The sequence below is a fragment of the Serinus canaria genome, chromosome 1 (genome assembly GCF_022539315.1).
Source record: "Serinus canaria isolate serCan28SL12 chromosome 1, serCan2020, whole genome shotgun sequence".
Classification (NCBI taxonomy): Eukaryota; Metazoa; Chordata; class Aves; order Passeriformes; family Fringillidae; genus Serinus; species Serinus canaria.
The window spans coordinates 40,142,661-40,169,007 of NC_066313.1; the positions used below are offsets into that span (position 1 = coordinate 40,142,661).

A 26,347-nucleotide genomic window follows, 5' to 3' on the forward strand; every position below is an offset into this window, starting at 1 on the left:
GTGAGCCTAAGTTTAGAGAAAGAGGAAATGAAGTCTAGTATCTCAAGGAACCCATGTCTCTGTGTTACTAAAAAGAGTATTTACAGTATGTACATTTACTTTGTATTAGTCCTTACTGGGAAAAATCAGTCCAACATAAGGCTCATTCTTGAAACAAAGTTCACTAGGATGAGTGGTTCTCAAAGTTCACTGTGGTGGCATCTACTCAGAGGTGGTAAAAGTTCTCTCCAACTTCTTCTAAGTTAACTTACACATAAATACTGCCAACACCCCTTTCTCACACAAACATAGTCTCTTAACAAGCAGCACACACAGCTCTGAGAAAAGACTTCAGAAACCAGGGAAGCAATAAATACCCAAAAGAAGTAACAAAGAAAGAATGAAAATACCTCATGATACTTTTTCACTGTCTTCCCTGACACGCAGGTGCAGGATTTCCAGTTTGGAGTCCCACAGCCACAGTTTCCGCCACAGCGCTGGACAAGGAGGCAGCGGGGGAAGAAAACGACATTTGTCAGCTTCAGCTCCTCCCTTAAATTGACAGAGTAGTTCCTTGGAGTGCAGCTGTAACGCTTCACATCATCATTCAACCTGTCCAGGTCAACTGCAATGCAAAAGAAGCTTCATTAGTGTGGGACATTCCTCTGGTTGATGCTGCTCCCCGGGCAGCCAATAACACAGAGTGAGGGGGCACTGGTTGAAAAAATGTGAACTATAGGAGTGATGTCTGAACAGATAAACATAAACATACCAAATTCAAATCATTACAGGGGGCCATCCAGGCTGTCATCCTTCTCCCACTGACTGCCATAGCACAGATCACACCAACTGTAGAGGTGCAGGGAAGGTTTGCAGTAAAATACTGGCCTGAAAGCTGAAGACCGGTCATTTTATTTGTTTTGTCACTCCACATAGTTGGATCCTTGGGCAAGAGATTCCACATCTGCCACTCTCTTCCCTCCTTTGTTTATACCTGGTTTACTTAGATGCTAAGATTTATTTTTTTTTTGTTATGAGCCAAAACAAGGCCCTTCCTGTGCTCACTAGAGAAACATTTTTGGGGAGTGTTTCATCCCTTCCATGGCAAGGGCATTTAGGACAGCCTGCATGACCTTCTTCCTCAAGTTGCCTGTCTATACTGTTTATGAGTAGAATTTAGATAATTCATTTTTAGATGGAGAAACCAATCTAAGCAGCATTCATTTCATCTGGTAAATGTTACTATAATAGGCATACAAATAAATACAATTAAAATTAATAGGCCCATTGAATGCCAGCAGTTGGTTGATGTTTAAATGCCTAGTATGTTGATGTTTAAATGCCTAAAGATCTGTCATGTAAAAAAGTAGTAAAGCCAGCCATAAAAATAACTTATAGACTATCAAATGTGAGTTTAAATGCTATTTCTAACTTTGGCTTGTAAAGCTAAAGCAAAACCAAAACCCAGTTTTATAAACATATTTTCCACAATTGTGACACAGACAAAAGTAACGAATTTAATGAGTTCTATTTCTATAGAAATAGATTTCTTTTTCCTTCCTTTTCTGTCTTCTTCTTTTCTTAGTATTCTGTCCAGTGTGTTCAAAGCTCAGTAATTCATCCAGGAGTGGAGGGCATGTGAACTTGTGTGGAGTTTGACTCCAAACAGAATTTGCTAACAGAAGCATCAACAGGAAAACAGGGATGGCTCAAATGAGAACTGAGGTAACAGTCTAGTGTTTGTGAACATATCAGATTTCAGGGCATGTTTAGCAGGTCAACATAACCTCTGCTTCTGAGAACACTTATGCTTGTGCTTTAATATAAATATGTGAAAACTTACAACAAAGACACTTCATACTTCCTGTGACTCAGGCCTTGTCAACATCCCTAAGTTAATAGTGGAAAAAGCCAACAATTTGTAAACATCATGCACCTTTACATTCTAACCTGGAGATAATCACTAGACTGATATGCAAGAGACAAGGGTACAAAAATATCAGAAGTGCTATTATAGAAAATCATAGCAGATTCACTTTCCTGACAAGGTGTTATCTCAGTCAATGGGAATTTAACAGATAAATTGCTATTTTATAGCAATTATAATACATTCCTCCATGAAATCTCAGTGGTTCTCTCCAGAGACCTAGCATCTCTCCAGAAGAGGTATAGATCATCCTCCTGCTATGAGCACAAAATCAATGGGACTGGTGGTATACTCATGCACTGAGAGAAAAATACACTGTGAGTGTCCTTAGCCAGGACTGGCAAGTCCAGGGTATATTGATTTCTTTGTTTTAACAGATTATATTTTCTTCTCCACTGTCATTCTTCAAAGCCACCTCTTCTCACTGCAGGCTTTCAGGCTAATTCTTTCCACGAGGAAGTGTTTCCCACACCTCTAAGCATTCTCACCAGGACCTTTGCCATCAGCTTTGATAACTGGTAAAGGAAAGCACTAGCTGGATAGTATTCACTTCTGTCAACTGATGTGATGAAAAAATCTACTAAAGGAAGAAGATGGCTGAAACTTTGCTACCTTCATCACTAATGAGATTGCTTGAGGGGAAAGCCTGGACCATCCACACTAACACTGCAACAATCCAGGGGAATATCTAGGAGATACTCAGATAAGCAGAAAGGCCTTATTTTAGTGATGTTGAAAATGAAAATAAGTAATCTCAGGAAGAGAAGAAAAGCCTAAATAAACAATTTAAGAGACACACAAGTCATCCTCCATTAAAATTCATTTGGATTGAAACACCTACACTCTTTTTTACTCTGCCTCTATAGAACTGCAGTGCCTGGTGGGAATAAGGTGAGCATGCAGAGTACTCTGTGAACAATGTATCCTTGCCTACTCTAGACCACAGTTTACTGCCCCCCCAGCAAAAGAGCACATTTTATTCTGAACAACTATCTCTGCTGAAAGCTTCAATATGCATTTTTTCCTGTCTTTGGATTGTTTTACTGTCTGGAGCTAGTCCATTTCCTCATCCATATAAGAATGAGATTTTACAGTACAGTCAGTTTCATGCATCACTTCACTGCTGTGACTAAAATGTAACCGAGCCTTGGTGTGATTGGTGTGAAATCCAGCTGCTTTACTTATCAAGGACTGAAACCACTGGAGTCCTTAATTTAAAACTAGAACTAAAAGGTTCTTTAGACTGGATGCAAATAATTCCCAAGTATTATTGCAGAATGTCTGCATCAGAGACAGCTTAAAAGTAAGGCAAACATAAAAGAGATGCACTGGAGCACGAAACTGGATACTTGGGGCCCAATGTTTGCCCCTTCCTTCCCTTAAATCCTCCGATTAAAACCATCCTCATTTCACATAGCTTAATGGCATGTGTTTACCTTGAAGCATTCATCAAAATATTCTGTGATTCTATGATCTTAATCAGAGGCAGGCACTGAAATCAGAGATGGCAGCTAATGCCAAGTTTTATTCTGAAAAAGGGAGGCCTTAAAGATTGAGGAGAAAACCTCTGCTGCTGATCACTGATTAATTTTAAAAAGACAAGCAGTCTGTTAGGGCTGCTTTTAACACTTTATCTGCTTCAAATTCACACACGTGAATTAACATCATCATATCTGAACATTCTACACTTTTTTCATGCATCAGTCTCAGTGCAGAGCTCAGGTGTAAGAGATGCAGTCACCTTGCCATGGTATTCCTGTACTGCATCCTGTCAAAGCCATCTACAAGCAAGGCAAGGAGGATTCGGGCAGCTGCAGACTGGTCAGCCTATGATAAAATTAAGGGGCAAATCCTTCTTGGAAGCAATGCCCAGGAACATGACAGACAAGGGGGTGACCGGGAACATCCAGAATAGATTTAACAACACCAACATCAGAGCTGGCTCTGATGAGACATCTGTCTTGCTGGATGAGGTGAAAGCAGCAGAGGCATCTGCTGATTTTTGAAAGTGATCCATAGCATCCTTGCAGCCAGATCTCTGAGATATAATGGAATAGGTGGACTACAAACTCAGTAGATAACTGGAATATCTGAGACTTGATGAAAATAGGCAGCAATTTCCAGTACAACTGGTAGCTGATTAATATTTGTGTTCCCCACTGGGTCAACACTGCTAAAGATCTGCAGGTAAACTAGATGCACTGTAAAAGCCATCAAAGACATTCAGAGCAGTGCTGTATCTGACTGAAGCTATGGTGTGGCTGAACTTGAGTTGGAAAATTCACAAATAAGCTGGAGAGGGACTTTTTACAAGGGCAAGTAGTGACAGGACAAGGGGATATTGCTTCATATTGAAAAAATATAGGTTTTAGTTAGATATTAGGAAGAAATTCATTACTGTGAGGCTGGTGAGACACTGGAAAAGGTTACCCAGAGAGGTTGTGGATGCCCCATCCCTGGAATGTTCTAGGTTGGATGGGTTTTGAGCTATCTGGTCTGGTGCAAGGAGTCTCTGTCCACAGCAAGGGCATTGGAATTGGATGATCTCTAAGGTCCCTTCCAATCCAAACCATTCTGTGATTCTATGGTCTCACCAATGTAACAAAGAACATTTGGATTACCAGCATAATGATATCCTCACAATTATATGGCATTAACAAATGAAATATAATTTCCCAGTCTCATCTTCCACTGGTTAAATTATCTACATTCTCTGACACTGATGAAATTATTCTTCTCCATACCAAATTTTGACCAAACCCTGTGGCTTTAAGAGTTCAACACATGTGGCTGATGGTTTTGACTGTTCCACTGTGCATGCTTCACAATAAGCAATTTGTTAAATATACCTGGAAACTTGGGAGCTATCTAAATCCTTCTCACGGGAGCTAAGAAGATCTTGCAATTTGCATTTACTGCAGAATCACAGCACCAAGACAAACCTCCTCAATACAGCAGCTATTATTTCAGAGGAACGAAAGATCAAGATTTCAGTAGGATTATAGCTGTTTTCATGGAACAAAGGGCAAAATATATAGGCCTATTATGGACTGGCAAACCAATTACCAGCTGTGGTACAGGTCAAGTAGCAAGAGCAGGCCAAACTATTGGACACAGCTTCACTGAAATCAATGGAAAAGAGCAGCTTATTCCAGTGATAAATACCATGCTATAAGTTTCACCAGCATTTTAAAAAAGGGTTTAATAAGAAAATCTTTCACAGCAGTGACCAACAATTACATCGCGTAACAGGCGAGGGAAAATCTCATTTGTCACAGAGAGGGAAGGTAGGAACACAGATCTGAATTAGATTGTGAAATGAAGGAATGCGTGCAGTTTGCATGCAACAGACAACTTGGCTCCTAAGTGAAGAAGGGTAGAAGAAATAGTCTGGATTTTAAGCACAGGGAATACTTTAAATTATCAGTTATTTAAGAAGGTATTCCATGTACTTGGAATATTCAAATTTGCCATGAATGAGCAAGCATTCAGCTTTTGTGATGCCTGCACTCCTTATCTGGTGCACTGAAACTTGTTGGCAGCCATCCCAGAGTCTTTCAAGAACGAGTGCATGGACTTTGCAGTAATTTATTGGCACTGCTTGCAAGCCTCCCAGAAATAACATTAAAATTTTAACTTCTTGCTAGACCATTTTAAGTAATGACAATTAAAAACTATTGTTAAGGACATGGTGAAACTTGCCTGATCTTGGGAACTGATTTGGCAATGAACAGCAGAAACATTTTGTGAAGACCCATGATCTGACCTCACTGTCCCCTTCCAGAGAGCAGTGTGGCTATGCCAGCAAGTGTTTATTTATTTAACTTGTAAAGCTGTCACTGGAGACAGATGCTATTGCAAGAATGTCCCACCTGATTAATTTCCTCGGATAGCCAAAGCTTCTTGTGTATTATTTCCAAAAAAGAAAATGAGCCTAGAGGAAGGGGTACTCTTGTTAATTACCAGAATGTATCTATCTACATGTGCTCCGGCTTCCAAGGTTTATTTATGGGAAAATAAAACCAAACACTCCATTCCTTTCTAAAGACAGCCCCTTTCCTTGGGTACCAGCCCCATGACATTTGGATTTACTTCTAAGATGAGAAACAGTGACCTCTTTTTCCTTTCTTTCTGCATTTGTACAGAAACCATTTCACAGGTGGAGGTCTTTTTTTAATTAAAAATCCTTATTCAATGAGACATAAAAAATCAGAAACAACAGCAAAACATAAATGCAAACAAGTATGTGGGAAAAGTTAAATAACCTTTAATTGATGGATGGAACTACTTGCTATGGTATCTCTTGGAAGCTCTTCTAGTACTATTAGCCAGATAAATTCATGCTTCCAGAAATTTAAGCTAGGATGAAGATGCTTCTTTGAAACACATCTGAACTCTCCTCATTACTCTCTAGAAGAGGAGAAACCTGTCTGTGAAGAAGTTCAACATAATTGTGAAGCATGGATGTTTATTCTTTACCTGTGTTCTTGCCATGAACAGTATTAAATAACCCAGTGGTATCTTTCTGGAGATGCCTAATATTTGAAATAACCAAATAACTATGACACTGAGATCATCAATATATTCCAGCAAGGTAAAAGGAATTATTTTAAAGTATATATGGTATGACCTGCTTTTTTCTAACAACCTAGGATAAACGTAAAGCTGAATATTTGTACTTTCAGAGTTTCTAAAATGCAGAAATTGGTAGCAAACCTTTATGAGTATATTTACAACTGCAGAGGTTATTTGAAATAACTATCATACTTTCATGTAGGTGTACACCCTAGTTTATAGCTTATACAAGGCCTCTCATTTCAGAATTGTGAAAATCTGAATGTATCTTCTCCTTTATTTTCTGTCCTGTTCTGCCAGTCTGGATTGCACTGTGATTTTACAGTCAGCTTTCACTGGAGTAGTTAACAGCAAACCTTGCTGGACACGTAGAGAATTAAACTTCAAACTTCATGTGGTTATTAGTGAGACAAATTTCATACCAATATCTCACCTCAATAGTAATAAATGCAATAGAAATTTCAATAGAAATGCAATTTTGATTTCAGTAGAAAGAAATGCACTTAACTCAATTGAATTGCATCAGTATTGAGGTGTGAGATCAGATTTTGCAGACTGAATGGAGTTACCATAACTGTGGATTTAATCCACACACTCTTCAACTTTCAGGTACTTGCAAGAGATATCCAGGAAGGGACTGATCTGTATGTGCATATATTAATGTGCACAAATACAAAAAAATCATAGAATCCTTTGGCCTGGAAAAGACCTTCAAACATCAAAAATACAACCATAAATCAAGCACTGCCATAATCACCTCTAAACCATAACCCTGCATGCCACATCCCCTTACCTTTTGAACATTTCCTGGGATGGCGACTCCACCACTTTCCCTGGGCAGTCCATTCCAATACCTGACAACCATTTCTGTGAAATTCATTTCCCTAATATCCAATCTAAACTATCCAATCTATCCCCTGTTGCATCTTCAGGCCATTTCCTCTTGTCCTGTCCCTTGTTACCTGGGAGAGGAGACCAATCTCAGTATGGCTGCACTCTCCTTTCAGGCAGAGAGTGATGAGGTTCCCCCTGAGCCTCCTTTTCTCCAGGCTGAACACCCCCAGCTCCCTCACCGCTGCTCACAGGACTTGTGCTCCAGACCCTTCCCCATCTCCGTTGCCCTTCCCTGGACACGCTCCAGCCCCTCAATGTCTCTCTTGCAGTGAGGGGCCCAGAACTGAGCACAGGATTGGAGCTGTGGCCTCAGCAGTGCTGAGCACAGGGGGACGGTCACTGCCCTGCTCCTGCTGGCCACACCCTGGCTGATCCAGGTCAGGATGCCATCGGCCTTCTGGGCCACCTGGGCACACTCTGGATCATGTTCAGCTGCTGCTGACCAGCACCCCCAGGTCCTTTTTCACTGGGCAGCTTCCCAGCCACTGCCCCCAGCCTGCAGTGCTGCCCGGGGTTGTTGTGACCCAAGGGCAGGATGCAGAATTTGGCCTCGCTGAGACTCATGCAGTTTTAATCAACGCAGCAATGATGGGAGGAAGCAAGAATGGAGCCAGAGACTACTTTTAAAGAACAAAAGGTTCTGGACTCAAATTTTAACATATGAAAACCTATTTAAATGCTGACAACAGATTTTGGTGTTTTGTTTGGTTTTTTTGTTTGTTCACAGAGTGGATCCAGAGAGACTGAGCAACCTCCATGCTTGGAGATATTAAAAACCTGACTTGACATGGTCATGGGCAACCTTCTGTTGATGGCCCTGCCTTGAGGAGGGGCATTTATGTTCCTGAGATGTCTTCTCACTTCATTTATTCCCTGATTCTGTGAGTTTCAGTTATGATAAAATGCTGACTTCTTATTTGCTTGGCCTTGATAGTTGTAGATTATTAACTGGCAAATTAGGAAAACATGCAATTTAAATATCATTTATCACCTATCCCTGTTAACAGAATTAGTATTCAGCAACACTGCCTCTCTTAGCTCAATTTTGTGCCAGAGTTTGGTATGGGTAGAAAGTTGGATAGGAGTGAAATTATTAGTGATTAATTTATACCATTTACATGGTGTGATCTGAAAATGCTGTAAAAGATAGGCAGAGATTACATCAAATTGTTCTTACCTTCCTCAGGGCTGTTCTAACTTAGGATAAAAAAATAAAACCCAAGCTGTAAGCTGAAACAGATAGGTATCTGAAATAAATTACGATATAATCTACTGCTCTCTTTGCTGCAAGGTTACCCCAGTGCCTATAAACATTCCTCAGAGATCCACTCTGTCTGTGTTTAAAAGCCACCAAGCATTTCTAATTTAAGGATTTGTTAAAGCTATTCCTTACTCCTCACATCCTCCAAGAACAAGCCTTTAATCTTGTCAGAAGTTTATGACTAAATAAAAATTCTTAACTGAAATTTTAAAAAGATTTCACTGTGGTGAGGTACTTTAGCCCAGAGAGCTGCTAACAGTCAGGGAATTTGGCCTTTAGTTCAAAAACAAAAGGAAAACTGCTACAAAACCTTTTTTCTTTTTCCTGTAACCAAACCACCACCAACAAAAAAGCCTATTAAAACAAATCAAGTATTAAAACTGTAACTGGAAAATGTTATGCATCTGAATTTTCTGAGCACTATCAGATCAGTCTGATACCAGCAGCCTGCATAATTAGCATCAATAAAGCATCAAATGCTATTTTATATTTATGTGGTTATTGAAATATATGGGATACTGGGTGAAATAGGATCTGAGAATGAAATGGTATCTGGAGAACAGAACCAGTACAGGATACAGGATTCTAATCAGCTTCTATTAAAAAAAGAACAGACCCTTCATTTCTTTTTTATACATATCTACTGGTGCCAAATCCAACCTGGATGAATAAGGGGCACACAGATCATGTTCCATGCACCCATAGAGAGATCAAAACACTCCTGAAAGTCACACAGTGACACTTAGGTGAACGTTTTCCCCAACAATGGCTGTGGTGCTTGCCTGAAATTTCTGATGTGCCAGAAGGGAGCAAAGTAAAGGGGTTCACTTTTTGCTGAATGGGTGCTCAGGGCTTTATCACAGATTCCTTTGAAGTGCTGAGCCCAGAAACAAAAAAAGCCAGCCTGTCTTGGAAATTGTATACCAGTATTGTGTCTTCTAATACACTGTATGTGCCTGGGGTTATCTTCCAGCTCCAAGGATAATAGCCAAAGGACAGCCCCCATTCACCTCCTACTCTCCAAGAACAGGTGGGCACATGAATGGCAGGTGGCCTCTGCCAGATCCTGGCTCATGCCCAGCAATGACCAGGCTGACAATTTAGCAATATGGTGATTGTATTTCAGGGCCTGGGAACACTTCTTGACACAGTTTTCCCTAATATGGATGCAGTCTATATATTCCTTTTAAGAGCAAAGCCTCATAATTTGATAACAAGTAAGTTAAAAACATGGAACTACAATTCTCTCTTGCTCCTTAGAACATGTTTAAGGTCTGGGGGGATGGGATCTGAGATATAAATAATGGTAGATTGCACAGAATTGGAACTGTGATTTGGGAATTATAATTTTAAAGTTACAAATGAGAATGCACGATTACATAACTTGAAAATAGATGACAACATGAGAAATCAAATAAAATTCTTAAATCTAGATCTGCTGTGTAAACTAGAGACACTGTCATCCTAAAGAATCTTAACAGACCTCCTACATCCATACTGCACATGAAGGGCAATTTCGTCAGGCCCTTCAGTGCATGGTTAACCCAGAGCACAACTGTGACTTCTCAATAGTGTTTTTTTATCATTATGGCTTTGTACTGCCAGCCAAACACCCCTTTGCTTTACCATGTGGTGGATGATTTGAACTAACAGAAGGAAACAAGAAACATAACCCAGAAATGTGTGCTTTGCTCAATTACAGACAAAGATGTTAAACCATAATAATGTTCCCTGCCAACATAATGAAAAACAGTGAAATGTTCACATCCTTAAAAATCCAGCTGCACATACAGGTGTCTGCACCAGATGATTCCCTAAGCACAATGTGATAAAAGTGATTATTCCTCACTCAACAGAGAACAGTCCCTAAGCAGGGTATTTAAAGAAGGATGATAACACAGGTAATTAGGAGCCCCACTCTTTACACACAAAGCAATGATTAAGAGGGTAAAGCTTAGAACCATCTGTCTTTACATGTGGACCTGTTTTTATTTGTGAATTTATCGTAAAGAAGAGGAGTTTGCAGTCTGATTTCTCAAGTGAGATCCTACCTGGAAATTGATTAAGGATTGAACGACACATCCCTGGTTTTAATAGGTGGTGCCTTGCCCTGGGACTCCAACAGGAACATGAGCACCAGAACACAACACCTGACTGATTGACTTCTTTATGAGGAGTGAAGGAATATTCAGTCCTTTTCCCAAAGGATATGTAAGTATGAGCCAAAGTCTTTTCCTACCTTTGGACTTCCTGTCATGGTAGCTCCTGCCTCGATAATGGTGCCCACTGTCTGTGTACAGATTCTCAAGATCTTCTTGCCAGGAGTCGGGGTTGAAGTGTTTGAGCAGATCCTCCACCGTGTCAAAGGCAGCAATGGTCTGATCCAGTGCTTCCGCCGTGAGCGTAGGGTCAGTCACTGATGGAGAGGGATAGGATACCCCCTAAGAGTGACATACATCTCAGTGTACTTGGAATAAATTACAGCACCACTTTAAACAGCTGAAAACAGTCATTGACAAGCTCACATCATTATTGAGTGAAACAGTTACTTTGGGCCATCTTTTCAAGTCTTTGGGCCAGGACTTTCTTATACCTGTGTCTTCTTTTTGTAAGAAGAGATACCAAGAAATTCCCAAGTAAATCCCAGAGGAGATGCAGGGAGTAAAAGTACTGCCACTGGTGGACTGTCAGTATTCAAATGCAGGCCTCAAAGGGAATGATGATTTGCATATATACAAAGATGCAATGAAAATGTCTTTTGAAAGCACTGTGATGGCCATGGCCACAGAAATGGAGATGCCAGTTCTGTTGCTTATTTCACATGAGGCAGATCAGAAACCACAGCAGAGAAAGACAAACGCAAAGAAGTCCACTAGACTATCTTTCTCTGGTCAATTTGGACAACAATTTTAGCATGGTTAGAGACTTGGAAAAATGGCCCTTTATTACCCAAAATTAAATGTATTACAAAACAATGACGAATTGACATTGAACCGACATTTTACCAAAAATACAATTTACTAAACAAACAGAAAAAACATGATATTTGGATCTTGCAGATGTTTGTGGGTGAAAGGCTGGACATGACCTGGCAATGTGCTCACAGCTAGGAAAGCCAGTGGTGTCCAGGGCTGCATCCAGAGCAGCGTGGGCAGCAGGGCCAGGGAGGGGATCCTGCCCCTCTGCTCTGCTCTGCTCTGCTGAGACCCCACCTGCAGGGCTGCATCAGCTCTGGGAGGACATGGACCTGTTGGAGTGAGTCCAGAGGAGGGACACCAAGATGATCAGCGGGATGGAGGAAAGACTAAGAGAACTGGAATTGTTCAGCCTAGAGAAGAAAAGACATCAGGGTGACCTAACTGTGGCCTTCCAACGCCTCAAGGGAGCCTACCAAAAAGATGAAGAGAAATTTTTTACAAGAGCGGGTGGTGATAAGACAAGATTGAATGGCTTTAAAATGAAAAAGGCAGGTCTGGATTAGATTTGAGGAAAGAATTCTTTACTCTGAGGGTGGTGAGACACTGGAAGAGGTTGCTGAAAGAGTCGGTGGATACCCCATCCCTGACAGTGCTCACAGTCAGGCTGGAGAGGGCTGTGAGCAGCCTGGTCCACTGAAAGGCATCCCTGCCCACTTCAAGGGAACTCCAACTAGGTGATCTCTAAGGAACCTTCCAACCCTAGATATTCTATAATTCTACAGTCTCAGCAAGGTAACAATGAATATTTGGATGACTAATATAGTAGTATCCTCACAATTATAACACCAAGTGGAATATTTATTTTCCACCAGTAAGGACCAAGTACCGTTCCAAGTACCGAGTGTTCCCACTGAACTTTGGCTCAATTTGACTTTGACAGAATGATTGCAGCATTTTCAGTGTTATTGGAGAGGACTTGAAACATTGTTAAAATTCTTAATTTAGAATCACAATATTCACTATCCTGGTGTCACTTTTTCCATTATCCAAGCACAAGGCCAAATAGTATGCAAAATATGTACAAGAAAAACTATTAATACAGATCTTTTACTTTCCAAAGGACCACAATCAATTTTGTCCAAAACGAGGCATAGTAAGTCTTGTAAGATAAAATGCTGGGGAAAAATCCCTAGAAACCTAAATTCTTTCATGAAAACCCAGCTCTGAAGTAACACAGCAGAAATATGCCAGTTAAAATTAATGGCTTCCCAAAATATTTGTTCTGCCTCATCTCCCAGATAAGTGCATATGTTAAACTATTAATCTTTGTGATTAACTTCACTCAGTTGGGTCATAATAGGAGGGTCAACTCATTTGAGTAATTTCACTCACTTGTTTGCAGCATTGTGTCTTTCAATTCCTCCTATAATGGTTTTAAAGTATATATCTATATTTTAAAATAAAACACTTGTCTTTATTGGTAGGCTATATCACAGAGCTAACAACTCTTCACATTTTCCTGCTTATGTTTGATATGGACAGTCCAAATCATTAAAAATCAGGAAGAGAAGAAACAGCAAACATACCAATAGTGCAGTCATGAAAGCACAGCTGCGCTTTGCAGATTACCACCAACAGCTCAAGAAGTTTCAGCGGGCCCACCTGGGATTGCAGTGCCTTTCTAGTGCAGTGCCAAGGCACAGTGCAGAGGCCTGTAAAAATTCATGACCCCTTAAAAAGGAAGGCACACCCTGAAGCCTCTCTCCTGACTTCTACATGGCTGGGAATAGAGACTGTCAGAGAGGTGGAAGTCCCAGCAGTGGAAAAGCTCACAGCAGCCAAGTGAGCACTGGTATCTAAAGCAGCCTTGCAGGACAGACTGTGCTGCAGCCAGCATCGTGCGTGTGCTAACACAGGGGCTCGGGTTACAAAAGGAAAAGGCACATAAACACTATTTTCTTACTCAGGAGAGCTTGGTGGAGCTCATGGCAGTCCAGCAGGGAAAGATCAGCCCTGACTGCCTTTCAAAAGTGAGAGTGATGCTCCACGGATGCTGAAGAAACAGGACCATAAAAATCAGGCCACAGGTGTGTGATTTACTCAGTGTAGGGGATTTTTTCCCACATGTTCAACTGCACATTTCATTACAGAAGTAGAGGTCAAGCTGTGAATATGCAGGGCATTTCAGACTCATACAGGCAGCTGGGATCCCCCATTTTCTTTCCAAATAAGAACTCAAGAGATTTGTGCAGCCTCGTTCAAACACAGAAGAAAGCTTAACTTTTTCTCAGTGACAGCCAAACCAAGAGGAATTATTTCAACAGCTGAGATAACCTCCTGGCAGCAACATCATGTGACAGGCCCAAAAGCAACTTCAAAGCTGCCAACCCAACTGCCTCTGTTTTGTCCTGCCAAGAATGAGGCACTGGCTTTGGGAGAGTTTGTGCTTGTCATAATCTGACTTCTGAGATCACATCCAAAGAGGGGGCAAGAGGAAATGTAAGAAGCAATGAGGAGCGAAGATCTTCCACTTTATGTACCTCCTTTGCATTTCTTAAGAGCACTGAGTACATTTTTGATTTACTGGAACACAAAGGTATCTTTCTTTTGTATGTGCTCTTGCCCTTAATTTCTTTTCACTCATTCTTTTCATTTTCCTATCTCTATTGTGAGCCTGACAGGCAATTCAATGTACATCACAGTTTTTTGCTGGTCATAAAATTACTTTACATATAATGGAAACTAACCTTATAAGGAGTTAGATTTTTTTTTTCCTGGGTTTGCCATGATGGGTTAAGGGTAGAAGCATTTTTTTAAACATTCTGAGAAAAAACCCAAACAAAAAAACCAAAATATACCTCTGTAATACGACCTCATGGAAGAAAGAATTTGCTCACTCGAAAATTTTTATTCTGAGAATTGTAATGTGTCTATATCCTAAAACGAGTCTTTTGGTTACTTGTGGGTTTGAGAGGAGAAACTCAGACCTGCCATGCTACCTGAGCATCAGCAGAATTGTATGTCATTGTCATCTTGTCCAAGGCTCACAGGGCTGAGTTTGTCCTTCTGCTTCTCAAGACCATAACAGAATCCCTGAATCTTTCTCTCCTGAAGAACTTGGATGTCCTCAGACATTTTCCTTGGTGCCTTTGTGAAAAATTGCTCAATCTCCCTGCCTTATTTTCTCTGAGGATAAAAAGGACTTGTGGGTGGAATGTGCTGGAGAAAGTATATTTTATTAGATAGGGTATGACACAGGAAAGCCAATGAAACCGAGGTTCTGCTTCTGGTTTAGTTATAGGTGTCCATGTGACCTTGGGCATCAGCTTGCTACCTGTAATACTTGCATTGAGCTTCCTTAGCTGCAACACATTAAAAACAATTTTTAAGGAAAAAAAATAGAAGCAAAAAGATGAACTTGATTTTTCAATATGAAAAGGATACTGGGTTATTGTTTGGTATACTGTGCATTTTATGACACTAAGGATGGTAACTAACATGGCGTTTACCATAGGCTTAGTCTCATTTACATACTTACCTGATGAGGGAGCCCTAGGCTTACTTTTTCAAACATCAGCCTACCATATTTTTAAACAAAATATTCCATCACACGGAGTTTTTTCTTCCCATGCCCACATTAGAATGAAAAATGAATTTGTGTCTCTTAGTAAACCTGTTCTAGCATCTCCTGCTTGGCACATCCAGTAGATCTCAGCCCTGCTAACATCACTCCTCAAGACTTTCAGCACAGTTGGTTCCAGGCAATCAGTGAATCATATCGTGAAGGGCAAGTGTCATTTGCAAATTCAAGAGTAAACACAAGTGAGATTGGCTTAACATCTTCTAATTTTGGCAGCACAGAGTCTTCTCTTTACTTGCTGCCTTGATTGGACCCCTATCAGTAGAATTAACCCATATTTTATTTACTGCTCCTTCACTAGCTACTCCCTGCAGCTACTGTAACAAAGGCACTGTTTCTAAGCTCTTTTCTGTGAATGCTTCAGACGTTGGTCTCAAGCAATACTTTAAGCATTTACCCCCATCTCATGTGTTTTAAGAGAAGTTAACAAGAACCATGATGACGTGGTGTGGAGCAGGCAGCAAAGCACACAGAAGAGGACTGCCCACATTATGAATTCTCATGCTACTTCTTTCCAGCACTGGGAAATGGCAGTGAGGGCAGATTTTTTGCCAACGACACAATCAAATGCAATGAAGAGAAAATTAAATTTTTTTACTAGATTACTTGGGGTTTTTTTCTTTCTTGATTTTTCTCTCAAGCTGCAATTCACTGCTGAGTATGGAGTAACTGTATCTGACTTGAGATATAATATTTTATTGGAAACGCTTAGAAAAAAAACTTCCCAGTATTGACAATGAAATGCCAGATCCATTTTCCTGCCAGTCTGCTTTATGTATGGTCTTCCATGTGAGTCGAGACATTCAATGCTTTAAAATTCCAGTTTGTTTCTGGTATTTTTATACTGGCAGGATGAGTTTGAAAACAAGAAATGTTTCCCAATAGCTGTCTCATGTGTTTACAACAGCAAAGGGCATATCCTGAATATTTTATCCCTAAAAACATACTGTTTGAGTCTAGTATCAGTTGGATAAAAACTTTATTCATCCTCTTTCAAAGGTGCATGTAATATATGTTATAAAATAATTCATGCTTAAGGGGAGAATGTACACAATAAAAAAACTGTAAAATCCAACTAGTCTCTGACCACAAGCAGCCCGGAGACAGATAACTACTCTGGAATTATGAAACTCCTGGAGGCAGCAGAACAATGCTTCCTTTACTAAGAAAAAAAGGTGGCCAGTGCAGAGATGGGCTTCCTACGGAGGAGCCATCAGGGAACACCCAAGGGTGATCATTGCTTGGTAGATACCATCAATCAAGATAAGCAAAGTCGCCAAGGAACATCCATCTGAATACACAACTTCCCCTGACTGATCAGTGCCTAGATTCACTACTCAGGAAACAGACATTGGCCAGCCCTGCACAGTGAAACAAACTTTCATACATATGAGGGATTACAAAAGAAATCGAGGCACCTCTGCCTCAGGCATAAAAAACTGTATGAAACAGTCCTGCTGGAAACGGCACTGGTGAACAGAGGGAGATCCGGTGCCACAGAGGTCGGATCGAGGTTCACCCAGCACCGATCCCGGGCTCGACGCTCTCTCTTTGGCTGTGGGTTTTTGAGGACTATATTTTGGTCACGAGAATAAAATCTTTCGCATTTATTAATTTGGATCTCTGGCTGATCATTTATAACAGTGAATACACAGTTTCTCTGTAAAGATGCCATTTTATTGAGCTGGATTCAAGCCCTTTATCAATCCATCCATGGGCAAAACAGTGAGAAATTACTTACTGAGACAGAACTCGTGACTGACTCCCAGTTGGTTTCTGAGGCTGCATGCTGGAAATCATCCTAAGGGGAGAAACACACAGGAAAAATCACCATTAAGGCAATATCCTAAATTAATTACAAAATCTAAAAAAAATTTCAGCATTCAACATCTGTCACTTCTACTAACCCTTTTTAATGAAAAAGTCCCTCACTATGTGTCAGTCCTCAATAAAGCTACTTCCATTCAGGTTCCTCCCTTTTCAATGCTTAGAAACTCCTTGTGAGCTTGCTTGGACAAGAATGGATGAATATTATTATTGACATTATTATTATTATTATCATCATCATCATCAACCACAGTAACAGTAATAATAATACCAATCTGATGTATGCTGCTTTGCATAGCAGCACCTAATCTGGTCAAGGACATTACATTCATCTGCCAACATAAATATTAAATATCTCTATGTCTACAACCAGAGTATTAATGCAGTTGCCAAACTGATCTGTTGGAAAGAATATGAACATGCTAATTCCCTGGTACTACTTAGTCAAAGTGAAAAGCAGGATAATCTAATCCATCTGAAAAGTTGTCCTAACATGACTGTACTGCTTTTGGTACTTGTGCTGAACAGTGCATGATCATCACTGCACTGTTTTGTTATATCAAAAAACCCAGCCACAGTGCACTGACATTAACAGTGTAATTGCACATAATCTCTGGTCATTTTTCATTAATTTGAGCACAGGAATTGGATTCATATCGTCTATCTTTGGACAACTATGAAGCCAACATCTAAGCTAGTTAGTCTTGTTTCCATTTGCAATCAGCTAAAACTGGCATTTCTATGGTGCAAATCATCTGATCTGTTTTAGAAGCTTTACTTGGGATGACAGTCCACTCTGAGAATACATTTTTGTCTCCACTGTCTCTATAAAGGGAACCTGGGAGGCTGATCTTAGAAACAGATGTCAAAACTGTAGATATTGACATGTGGTCACCTAAATCCCAATCCACTTGTCTGAACAGTGATGAGCAACCACTACTTAAATAATGAAGAAGCCATTTCTTTAATCTTTTGGCAGCTTTACTTATTTCCAACTGGAATAACTAAACTGTGAAAAATGGAAAAAAAAGGCAGCATTACAGAATGGTTATTAAACACACACATGCAGTGAATAGCTAATGATCAGCATGAATACGCAGGTAAGGAAAGTGGACTGAAGTGACAGCATACCAAGATTTTAATTTCTAATGAAAGAATTTATAATGAAAAGGTTTAAGGAAGATGGATCAATGCCTTTGCTCACAATTTCATACTGACTCAGTATCTAATAAGCTTTTTTTTCAGCTGGCAACTGGAAGTTGAAATGGAAAGGAAAACGCACAGCTGATGCTTGCTAGAGTTGACCCTGTATTGCGCCATACATATATATATATATATATATATATATATGCATATATTAAGTTATTTTTTAGGAATGGAAAACAGAAAATTGATCTCATAATTTGCCAATTCACCAATAAAATGTTCCTTTACTCAGGAAGGAACAGAGCTGCTCTCCGATCCAGAATCAATATACTTGTTTTTTTAATGTTTTTCATTTGCTATAGAAAAATATTTAAATGCCTCAAAACTAACAAGACTGTTTATTCAAAACTGTTACAGTTTCTTCTTATTAACTGTTACAGTTTCTTCTTATTCAGTATTTAAGATTATAGAAACTAAGAAATTCCATCACTAAGTGAACACTGAAGCTGCAGAGCAATAAAAACACTAATAACAATGTGGTAATTTTCTGCTAAGAATACAGAAGAAAAACACTGGTGAAATTTTCGATGCAGATTTTTTTTCTTAAAAATAGTAAAAAGATCTGCAAGCTATAATCAGATCATACACCATTCTGAATATGCCTCCCTTGGCCACATTCTCTACACATTTGGTTGCCCAGTTCTTGACAAGCAACAATTTAAATTAAATAAAAATGTATTTGAAAAGCTCATGAATCCTCTGGTAAGTCTGCCAGTTACAGAACTTGGAAATAATTTCCTCTCTGTCATTAGCTTCCATTTAGCACTTCCAGGGAAAAAAAGTGGCATTGAGTTTTAAAGCATTATTTTAAAACAGAAACAATTTGCTTCACTGAATGTTTTGAGAAGACTGTAGTCTTATGTTCAAAGGGATGGGCCACTTTTTATCTAAATGCGGATATCAAAACTGTTTCTTTAGTCTGTGATTCTTTGAGTTGGTTCATGCCAGGAAACCTCTCCAAAATCCTGATATAGACACGTGTACCACCTGCTTCTTGGATCTCAAACCTGATGACTGCACATTTCAACTCTGATTATATTCAATCTGCATAAACTATTCACAACTCCATGGCTTTGTTCCACCACCACTCAAGGCAGCTGCAGTGATTCTTGGCTTCTAAGTGCTTTCAACCTCTACAGTTTGGAGATTATTATTATCTGTGGCTTCTGCTTGCAGCTATTTCAAATAATAGTATCAAAGTGGTTCTCATCATTACAAAACCCTCTCCTTCTTCTCACCATTGCCCCTAGCAGAAGCTGAAGGACAAATCTATTTTCAGTGCTACTGTTCAATTCATTCTACCTTGTTCATGTGAATTTGCCTGTGATCGCTTTGGGTGTTTTTTTGCTGTTGTGTCTTCATTACTTGAAATAAAACTTAAAAAACTTTTAGTTCAAACATTAAAAAAAACCCACCAAAATTCTCATATCTTTTCTTACTGAATCAGGAACAACAGGGTGGTAATAATTTGGCTACATCACCATGACAACAGTTCTTCTATTTTTGTATTTGTGTCATGGTAACATAAAAACTTTACTAGACACTTCAGCAAAGCATTAACTGTTCTACAAGCAGCAAAAATACAGGCAAAACAACAGAACTACCAATCACCTTCTGATAGCAGCTACACTCAGTGAAGAAAAATTACTTTCAAACATCAACTTCCAAAATTACACCTCAGCAAGACAAATTCTGAGTCAGTCCTCAGAGTTAAATACGTATGGACATTGATATATTGTTCCTGGCTCTGTTTTGGACAAAGAAAAGCCACTCTCTCCTTCGCAGATGGACTTTATAGCCTGTCTCCCAGCACTGATGGCCACTAAGTGACAAGGAGTGACCGGGAATAATCCCCTGACAAGGAGTCACAGGACTTTCCAAGTGGAGACCATGATGCAAAATCAAAGCTATCAATGATAAATGGGACTGCAAAGCCAGATAGCACTGGTTCCTGAGGAAGATGATTTGCAGCCATGACCTGTAGCAGCACAGGCTCTGCTGTGTTGAAGCCATGGGGTTTGGCAGGGTCAGTAGGAACTGAGAGACATCAGGAAAACACCCGGGATGTGGCTGGGAAGCTCGCCAGTTTGAGAAGCATGTTGTCATGACTCACTTTGTTGTACCACCAGTGTGGCAAAACATGTGAGTCCTCCCAGCTATGCTGAGTTACTGCCTGGTCCTCAAATTAAAAACAAGAAGCAGTGTAATTCTTCACCTTTTTAACATATTTTTTCACTGTAAGTTAGTCTTTTGTCATCTTGGGGCATGACTACTGTGCGGAAGGATGCCTGGGATAGGCAATAACCACCACATGATGGACACAACACACTGACAGCTCTCTCCAGTGCAAAGAGCAGCCCCACATCTCTATAAGCTGCTTTGTCATTTCTTTTTTTTAATCTGCAGGTTTCTGGGGTGATTGGACTAGAATTGGTAAAAAAATTGTTCATCTGAAAAAACAACTACAAAATATTGCTCATGAAATCTGAGGCGATGCTCTCCACTTCCGTGAGTGGGAAAGGTTCCCAGAGGAGTTGTGATTAAGAATTAGAGTCCAGGCAGTACCCCTGACTGATGATTTGGGATCACTGGCTCAGCAAGGTCCTCTCCTAAAGGAGCCACCTTCTCTACTGTGCTCTTCTACTCAGAAGAGAAGTGAGGGAGAAAGAGCCAAAATGCAGGAATGGTGTTGGGGAAATAAGCATGAGAAAGAGGAAGAATGAAGCAAACTAAGAAAAAATTAAGGCAGAGAAGATGAAGTGTTGAGCTTGGCCTGTGGTCACCCCATGTGTGGTATTTAGACACTATAATTATAAACAAACCAAAAGAAAAGCAGTTTCTAGAAATTTACAGAAGAACGGGGCTAATGGATGTACTGAGACACACAGATGATCCTGCACAAACAAATCGTGGGTGAAATGGAGCATGTTCAAAGAGGTCCAGTACAGAAACAAAAGGAAGTGTGAGCTCTCCATGGAATGAAAGAATTAGGGATGAAGGACAATGGAAGGTCTGTGAGGGAAAAATAGAGTAAATTGCAACTTGAAGAAAAAGGAGACAAAATTATCCTAAAATTAAAATTAATAAACAGAAACTCAAAGATACTCATTGCTGAACAACAGTCAACATGTATATATTGCATTCAGAGTTATGTGCCGACAGTTAGTTGATAAGCAGATAAACTTGTATTTGTATATATAAAACAAAATATAATAACTTGTAAATATTTTTTTTTCCTGCCACAAGCAATAGTACCTATATTCTCACTAACAATTATATTTACAGGCATTACATTTCCTACACATATTTCAAGCAAATAAACTCCAAACTCAGAACATGCTGTATAACAGAAATGGTGTTATATAAATTAGAGGTAAAAGAAAAATCATAGTTCCATTCAAAAAAATGCTGTGATACACATTCAAGTTTGTACACTTCAACTGATTAAATTTAATTTCTCATGCAGCATTTTAGGACACTCCAATTTCTATAAATATAAGCATATAGATTTACACTTTGAAAGATCTTTTTTTTTGTACCATACTTTCATTTTGTCACATGGCTGGGTTTTAATTTAGTATCAGAATGATATTTATTAACACCTCCTAAGGATGCTGAAAGCTACCTACAGCAGGCTACTAGGAAGCCAGAGGCTGCATTTTTCTTACAGTAATGGACAAACCACTGCTGGTTTGTTCAGCTCTGGCAACCAGACATTAATAAAAATAAAAGTTACTGAATTTGGAAAGCGAGCAACAATGATGGGACATAATCTGGGAATCATGCCTTGCAATGAAACATTAAGTGCAGGCCAGTGTTTTTAATGAAGGTTAGATGTGAATTGACCTTGTCTCTCCAGATAATAACCCATCCTCTGCTAAAAGAGCCTATTACCAATGTCAACAAGTTCTTTCATTTGGTAGTGCAAGCATTAACAAATCCAGGTAGCTGTAATGTGAAGGCAGAAGTATCCCAACTGGAAGTATGAGCAAATTTCACCACTGATGCCAGCTACTACTGGAACAGCTAAGAAATCAACACATAACTTTAATCATATTGAATTTTCTTTTCTACTTTTTGATGCATAAAGGCAGGGCATCCATGACAACAGTATTTTAAAGTCAGTAATAAAAGGTCAGGTAGCCATCAAACTGTCTGATCTCAAGTGTAATAGTATGATTCATGCCCCTCAAAAAAGACATAAATTGAGTTTCTGAAGCCCAGTTGCCACTACATATCAGTAGTTACAACCTTACCAACCAAGTTAATACCAATGCAAGGTAACCTATAAAATCCCTCTTGATTTTTTCTGACACATTTACTAGCTATAAATGAATGGGAAACATAAGATGCTTAAAATTTCGAAAATTTAGGGCTGTAATAATGACTTAGGCTAACTGCAGTTTGTTACATTTATTTATGAAAAGCTGAAGTAAAACTGAAGCAGAAGAATATATTTAATAAATTATGTTTCATCAATACTTTTCTTCATCCTTTTCCTAGCTCTGGAAACAGGCATTGCTGGGGGCATACTGAAGAATGTCCAAGACACTGACTTTAAATGATCTGTCTAAAAGGTCAGTTACAAAATACTTGTTTAAAGGAGATGATAGTTATGAATTGAAAAATCAGATGTCATCTGGCACTATTATGCCTATGAGCATCCTGTTTGCCACTCAGACCCACGAGGACTTCATTACCAAGCTGTGCAAATTGTGCATTACCTTTATTTTTTCCATTTATCACAGAAACCTGTCCTCATATATATCCATGTACAAGGGATTTGCTAATAGCTAATCTGCTGCATACTGCAGTTAAGCAATTGTAAACAAAACACAAATCAACTAACATTCACTGTAAATATTCTGCAATTCCTCCTTTGCCATTTTTATCTGAATGGCAAATTTTGATTCTGCAGTTAAACACCAGGACACAAAACTTGAAAGGCTCTCTCAGGCTGTCTCTTCCAAATCCCTCAGACTGGTTGGCTGTTTCCAAGCTAAATTTATCTTTATTGAACTTATGTAAGTACCAGCTTTATCCTTTTCTTCCTCTCCCAAGTTAGCTTCCTGCAATAATTCTGAAAAGATGCTATATCTCCTCTCAGCATCCGTTTTATTATACTAAGCAAGCCAAGCTGTCTTGGCCCTTAGTAAGAAATGCCCTCTTCTCCCCCATTGTCCCTGAACTCAGTCCAAGAAAAATGTGGTTGCTCTGTACCATGGAGACCAGAAGTGTACAAAGCATTCCAGAAGAGATGCAACTACAGCCTCATTGGTCACATGCCTAGTACACTGAGATATTTTCTTTTCCCCTCTTCAATAACCAGTGATATGCCATTTAACAGCCAATACTGTTGCTATTAATCTCGACATGAGTGACCTCTTTGCTCATTTTTGGGCTGTTCCATTTCACTGCAAATCAATTCTTGGCTGCTCAAGGTCATTCAGCTTGCCTCTCCAATACTCTGATTTTCCAATTCATGAGCAATGCACTTCAGCACTGTGTGTGTGCTGCAAAAACCACTAAAATGCTACTCTGCAGATTGTTCTCTGGTCCCTAAAACATCCCAAAAATAAAACTGACTGTGAGATTAACCTTTTAGAAACCTTTTAGGATTAGCAAGCTGTCCCTGGCTGGATACTCCCTTCTGCATTACAGGACACTGCCTGCCCTTTTACTGTCATGTGCCATCTTCTCCAGCACAAGGGACAGTTTCCTATGTGACACTGGGTGAGATGCTCCTCTGAAGTCCAATTACATTTGTTAGACAGCACTTCCTTCCATTCCAGGCTATCCTTCAGCCTGGGATGAGTTTCTTTGATAAAGTGATGTGGAGTTTTATTCCTGAATTCCTGCATACTTAACACCTTTTTTGCTGACAAGTGCCCTGTAAGCATTCTAGGTCAGACTTAGGAGTGTGAAGGTGCCCTGGCCACTCTCTTGCCATTGATACCATAGGCTGCCACTCATTCACCATCTCCACGTGAGCCCTGGCTCACCTTACAGGTGAGGCAATCCAGCTACATTACACTTACACTGCATCTGCTCCTCACTCCCTTGCTATTCCTATTGTATGTAAAGGGACCTGTGACTCTTGGTGCCTTGTGGTCTGCAGTGCCCATCTTTTGGCAGTGACAGTGGAGCAGCCTGAAGGCATTTGGGCTCCTTGCTCACCTTGGGTCTGTGTCTAAGCACCCCTGGGCCATGGTGGCATCCTATTTTGCAGGGCTTGCTGGTCCCCCTGTGATGCCCCATGCTGGCTCTGCTGGGGCAGTGGGAAGCACACATCCAGAGGGGTCCTGACCAAGGCAATGCTGCACATCAAAGTGGGAAAAGAGCTTGGGAGGAGTGATCCCATCAGCCAAAAACTTGATGTAAGGTCAGTATCTAGTGCCCTTGTGAGGACTTTGGTGAACTTCTGCAACACTGACTGGCAGGGCTTTGGAAGCAACCTCCCTGGTAATAGGTGACCCTGCCCTGAGCAAAACTGAAAAGCTGATACTCCACTTGCCCGGTAGTGTCCAGGTGGGCAAAAAACTCTTTCAGAGTTAACAGAAGGCAGTGACAGCTGGTTATTTCAGGTCCTCCTTCTTGGTGTGACTCATGCCAAATGGGAATGTACTGAAAGGCCTCAGTACTAGGGATAGAAGGAAAAATATTAATGAGAGAAAACCTTCTAGGAGCAAGCTATTAATTTCCTGACTTCTTTCCACTTGGGTTTCTTGACATTTTTTATAGATTTAAACACGGTCCATCATCACAGAAAAATAATCATTAACAAATACAGTGTAATTTCATTTAATATTCCAAGTTTTCCATAGTTCTGCCAGGAGGATCTACTAAGCTGCTCGGACATGCACACTTACATCTTCAGACACGATTTGGGAGAAACATGGAAGCAATAATAATAATAACAAAAAACTCTAATGGCGCTCAGCAAATTTAATTCTGAAGCTGAGAACACAATGTAGAAGGGTACTGGTAAGGGACATTAGCTGTCCTAGCAGTAATCCCAGCCTATTGATTTTTTGTGAAGGATCCATTTGTTTTTGAGCTCTCTGTCAGAGGATGGCGTTTAATTCTGCAGTAAGCATGCAGCAGGAGCATGTGTTATGTTTCACAGATAATGCAAAACAAAGCAATTTGTTCACCCTCCTGCTTTGACTGGAAGGCATTGCATTTTCTAGGACAACAAAAAAGGACTGCTATCCAAGCTTTCTAAGATGTTCAATAATCATAAAAATAGAGAGAAAACCTAATCTTTGAAGAATAAAAGAACTATTTTCTCGTAGCTTTTCCAGGTTTTTGATGTGATCAAAAGCAATTTACTGTGCACAGCACAGGATACTGCTTAGAGGGGATTTTGTTTAACATGAGTTTCATCAAAGAGCTAAATTAAGGAAAAATCCAAACTATTCCAACTGAACTTCCAGATCCAGATCTATTCCTCAGAAACACCACTGCTGTTACAGCTAAATAAAAGTACTTTAGGAGCAGTTAAGCTTCTCATTTCCCTTATGCATAATTTTACAAATATCAATTGTAAGCAATACCATGAGTAAAGACCAGGTAAAGAGCACCTTACATTTGCCACTTTTTGCAAACAATCTAACTAAACCATGTTAACAGTTTTGGGATTAGCTTACCAAAAAAACGGCCTTGAAAATCCTCCTAAACACTAAACTGAGACCATAATCTCAGGACCAGGAGGGTGTGTGACACATTTGATTTGAATTCTGACTAAACATAGGCATAAACAAATAGACTAAGGGTGGCTGTAAAATTAAATAGGCTAAATATTTTCAAGCGATGAAAATCAAGATGAACAGTTTAATTCAGTTTTATATTAATGGCATGGAAAATGTCACAGAAAATTGAACTGGCAAAAAATAAAAAGAAGTTGTAAACATCATTTAATACAAAGAAAAATGGTAGGATTACCAGAGGTCAGAAGCAGTGGCAGGTAGAAAAACAAGCTTTCACTTTAAAGAATGTAAGTGGAGAAAAAGGTACAAGCCATAAACTTTATTTGATGGTACACATGGACTCTGAAAGGAACTCGTGCCAAGAGACTGAATGGAACAAAGATAAAAAAACATGGCATTAATCTGAAATGT

General features: G+C 39.7%; 1 protein-coding gene across 4 annotated transcripts in view; it reads right to left on the reverse strand.

Annotated features, from left to right (window-relative positions):
• The window catches only part of PDGFD (platelet derived growth factor D), a 138,952-nt gene that overhangs the window by 13,813 nt on the left and 98,792 nt on the right, over positions 1-26,347 (reverse strand). For all 4 annotated transcript variants that reach the window (XM_050976277.1, XM_050976268.1, XM_050976271.1 and 1 more), the window contains 3 exons: positions 16,936-16,995; positions 10,876-11,077; positions 390-604 (listed from right to left, as the gene is read on the reverse strand). In XM_050976277.1, the coding sequence (XP_050832234.1) occupies positions 390-604; positions 10,876-11,077; positions 16,936-16,995 (477 nt within the window). The remainder of the gene's footprint in view (positions 1-389; positions 605-10,875; positions 11,078-16,935; positions 16,996-26,347) is intronic.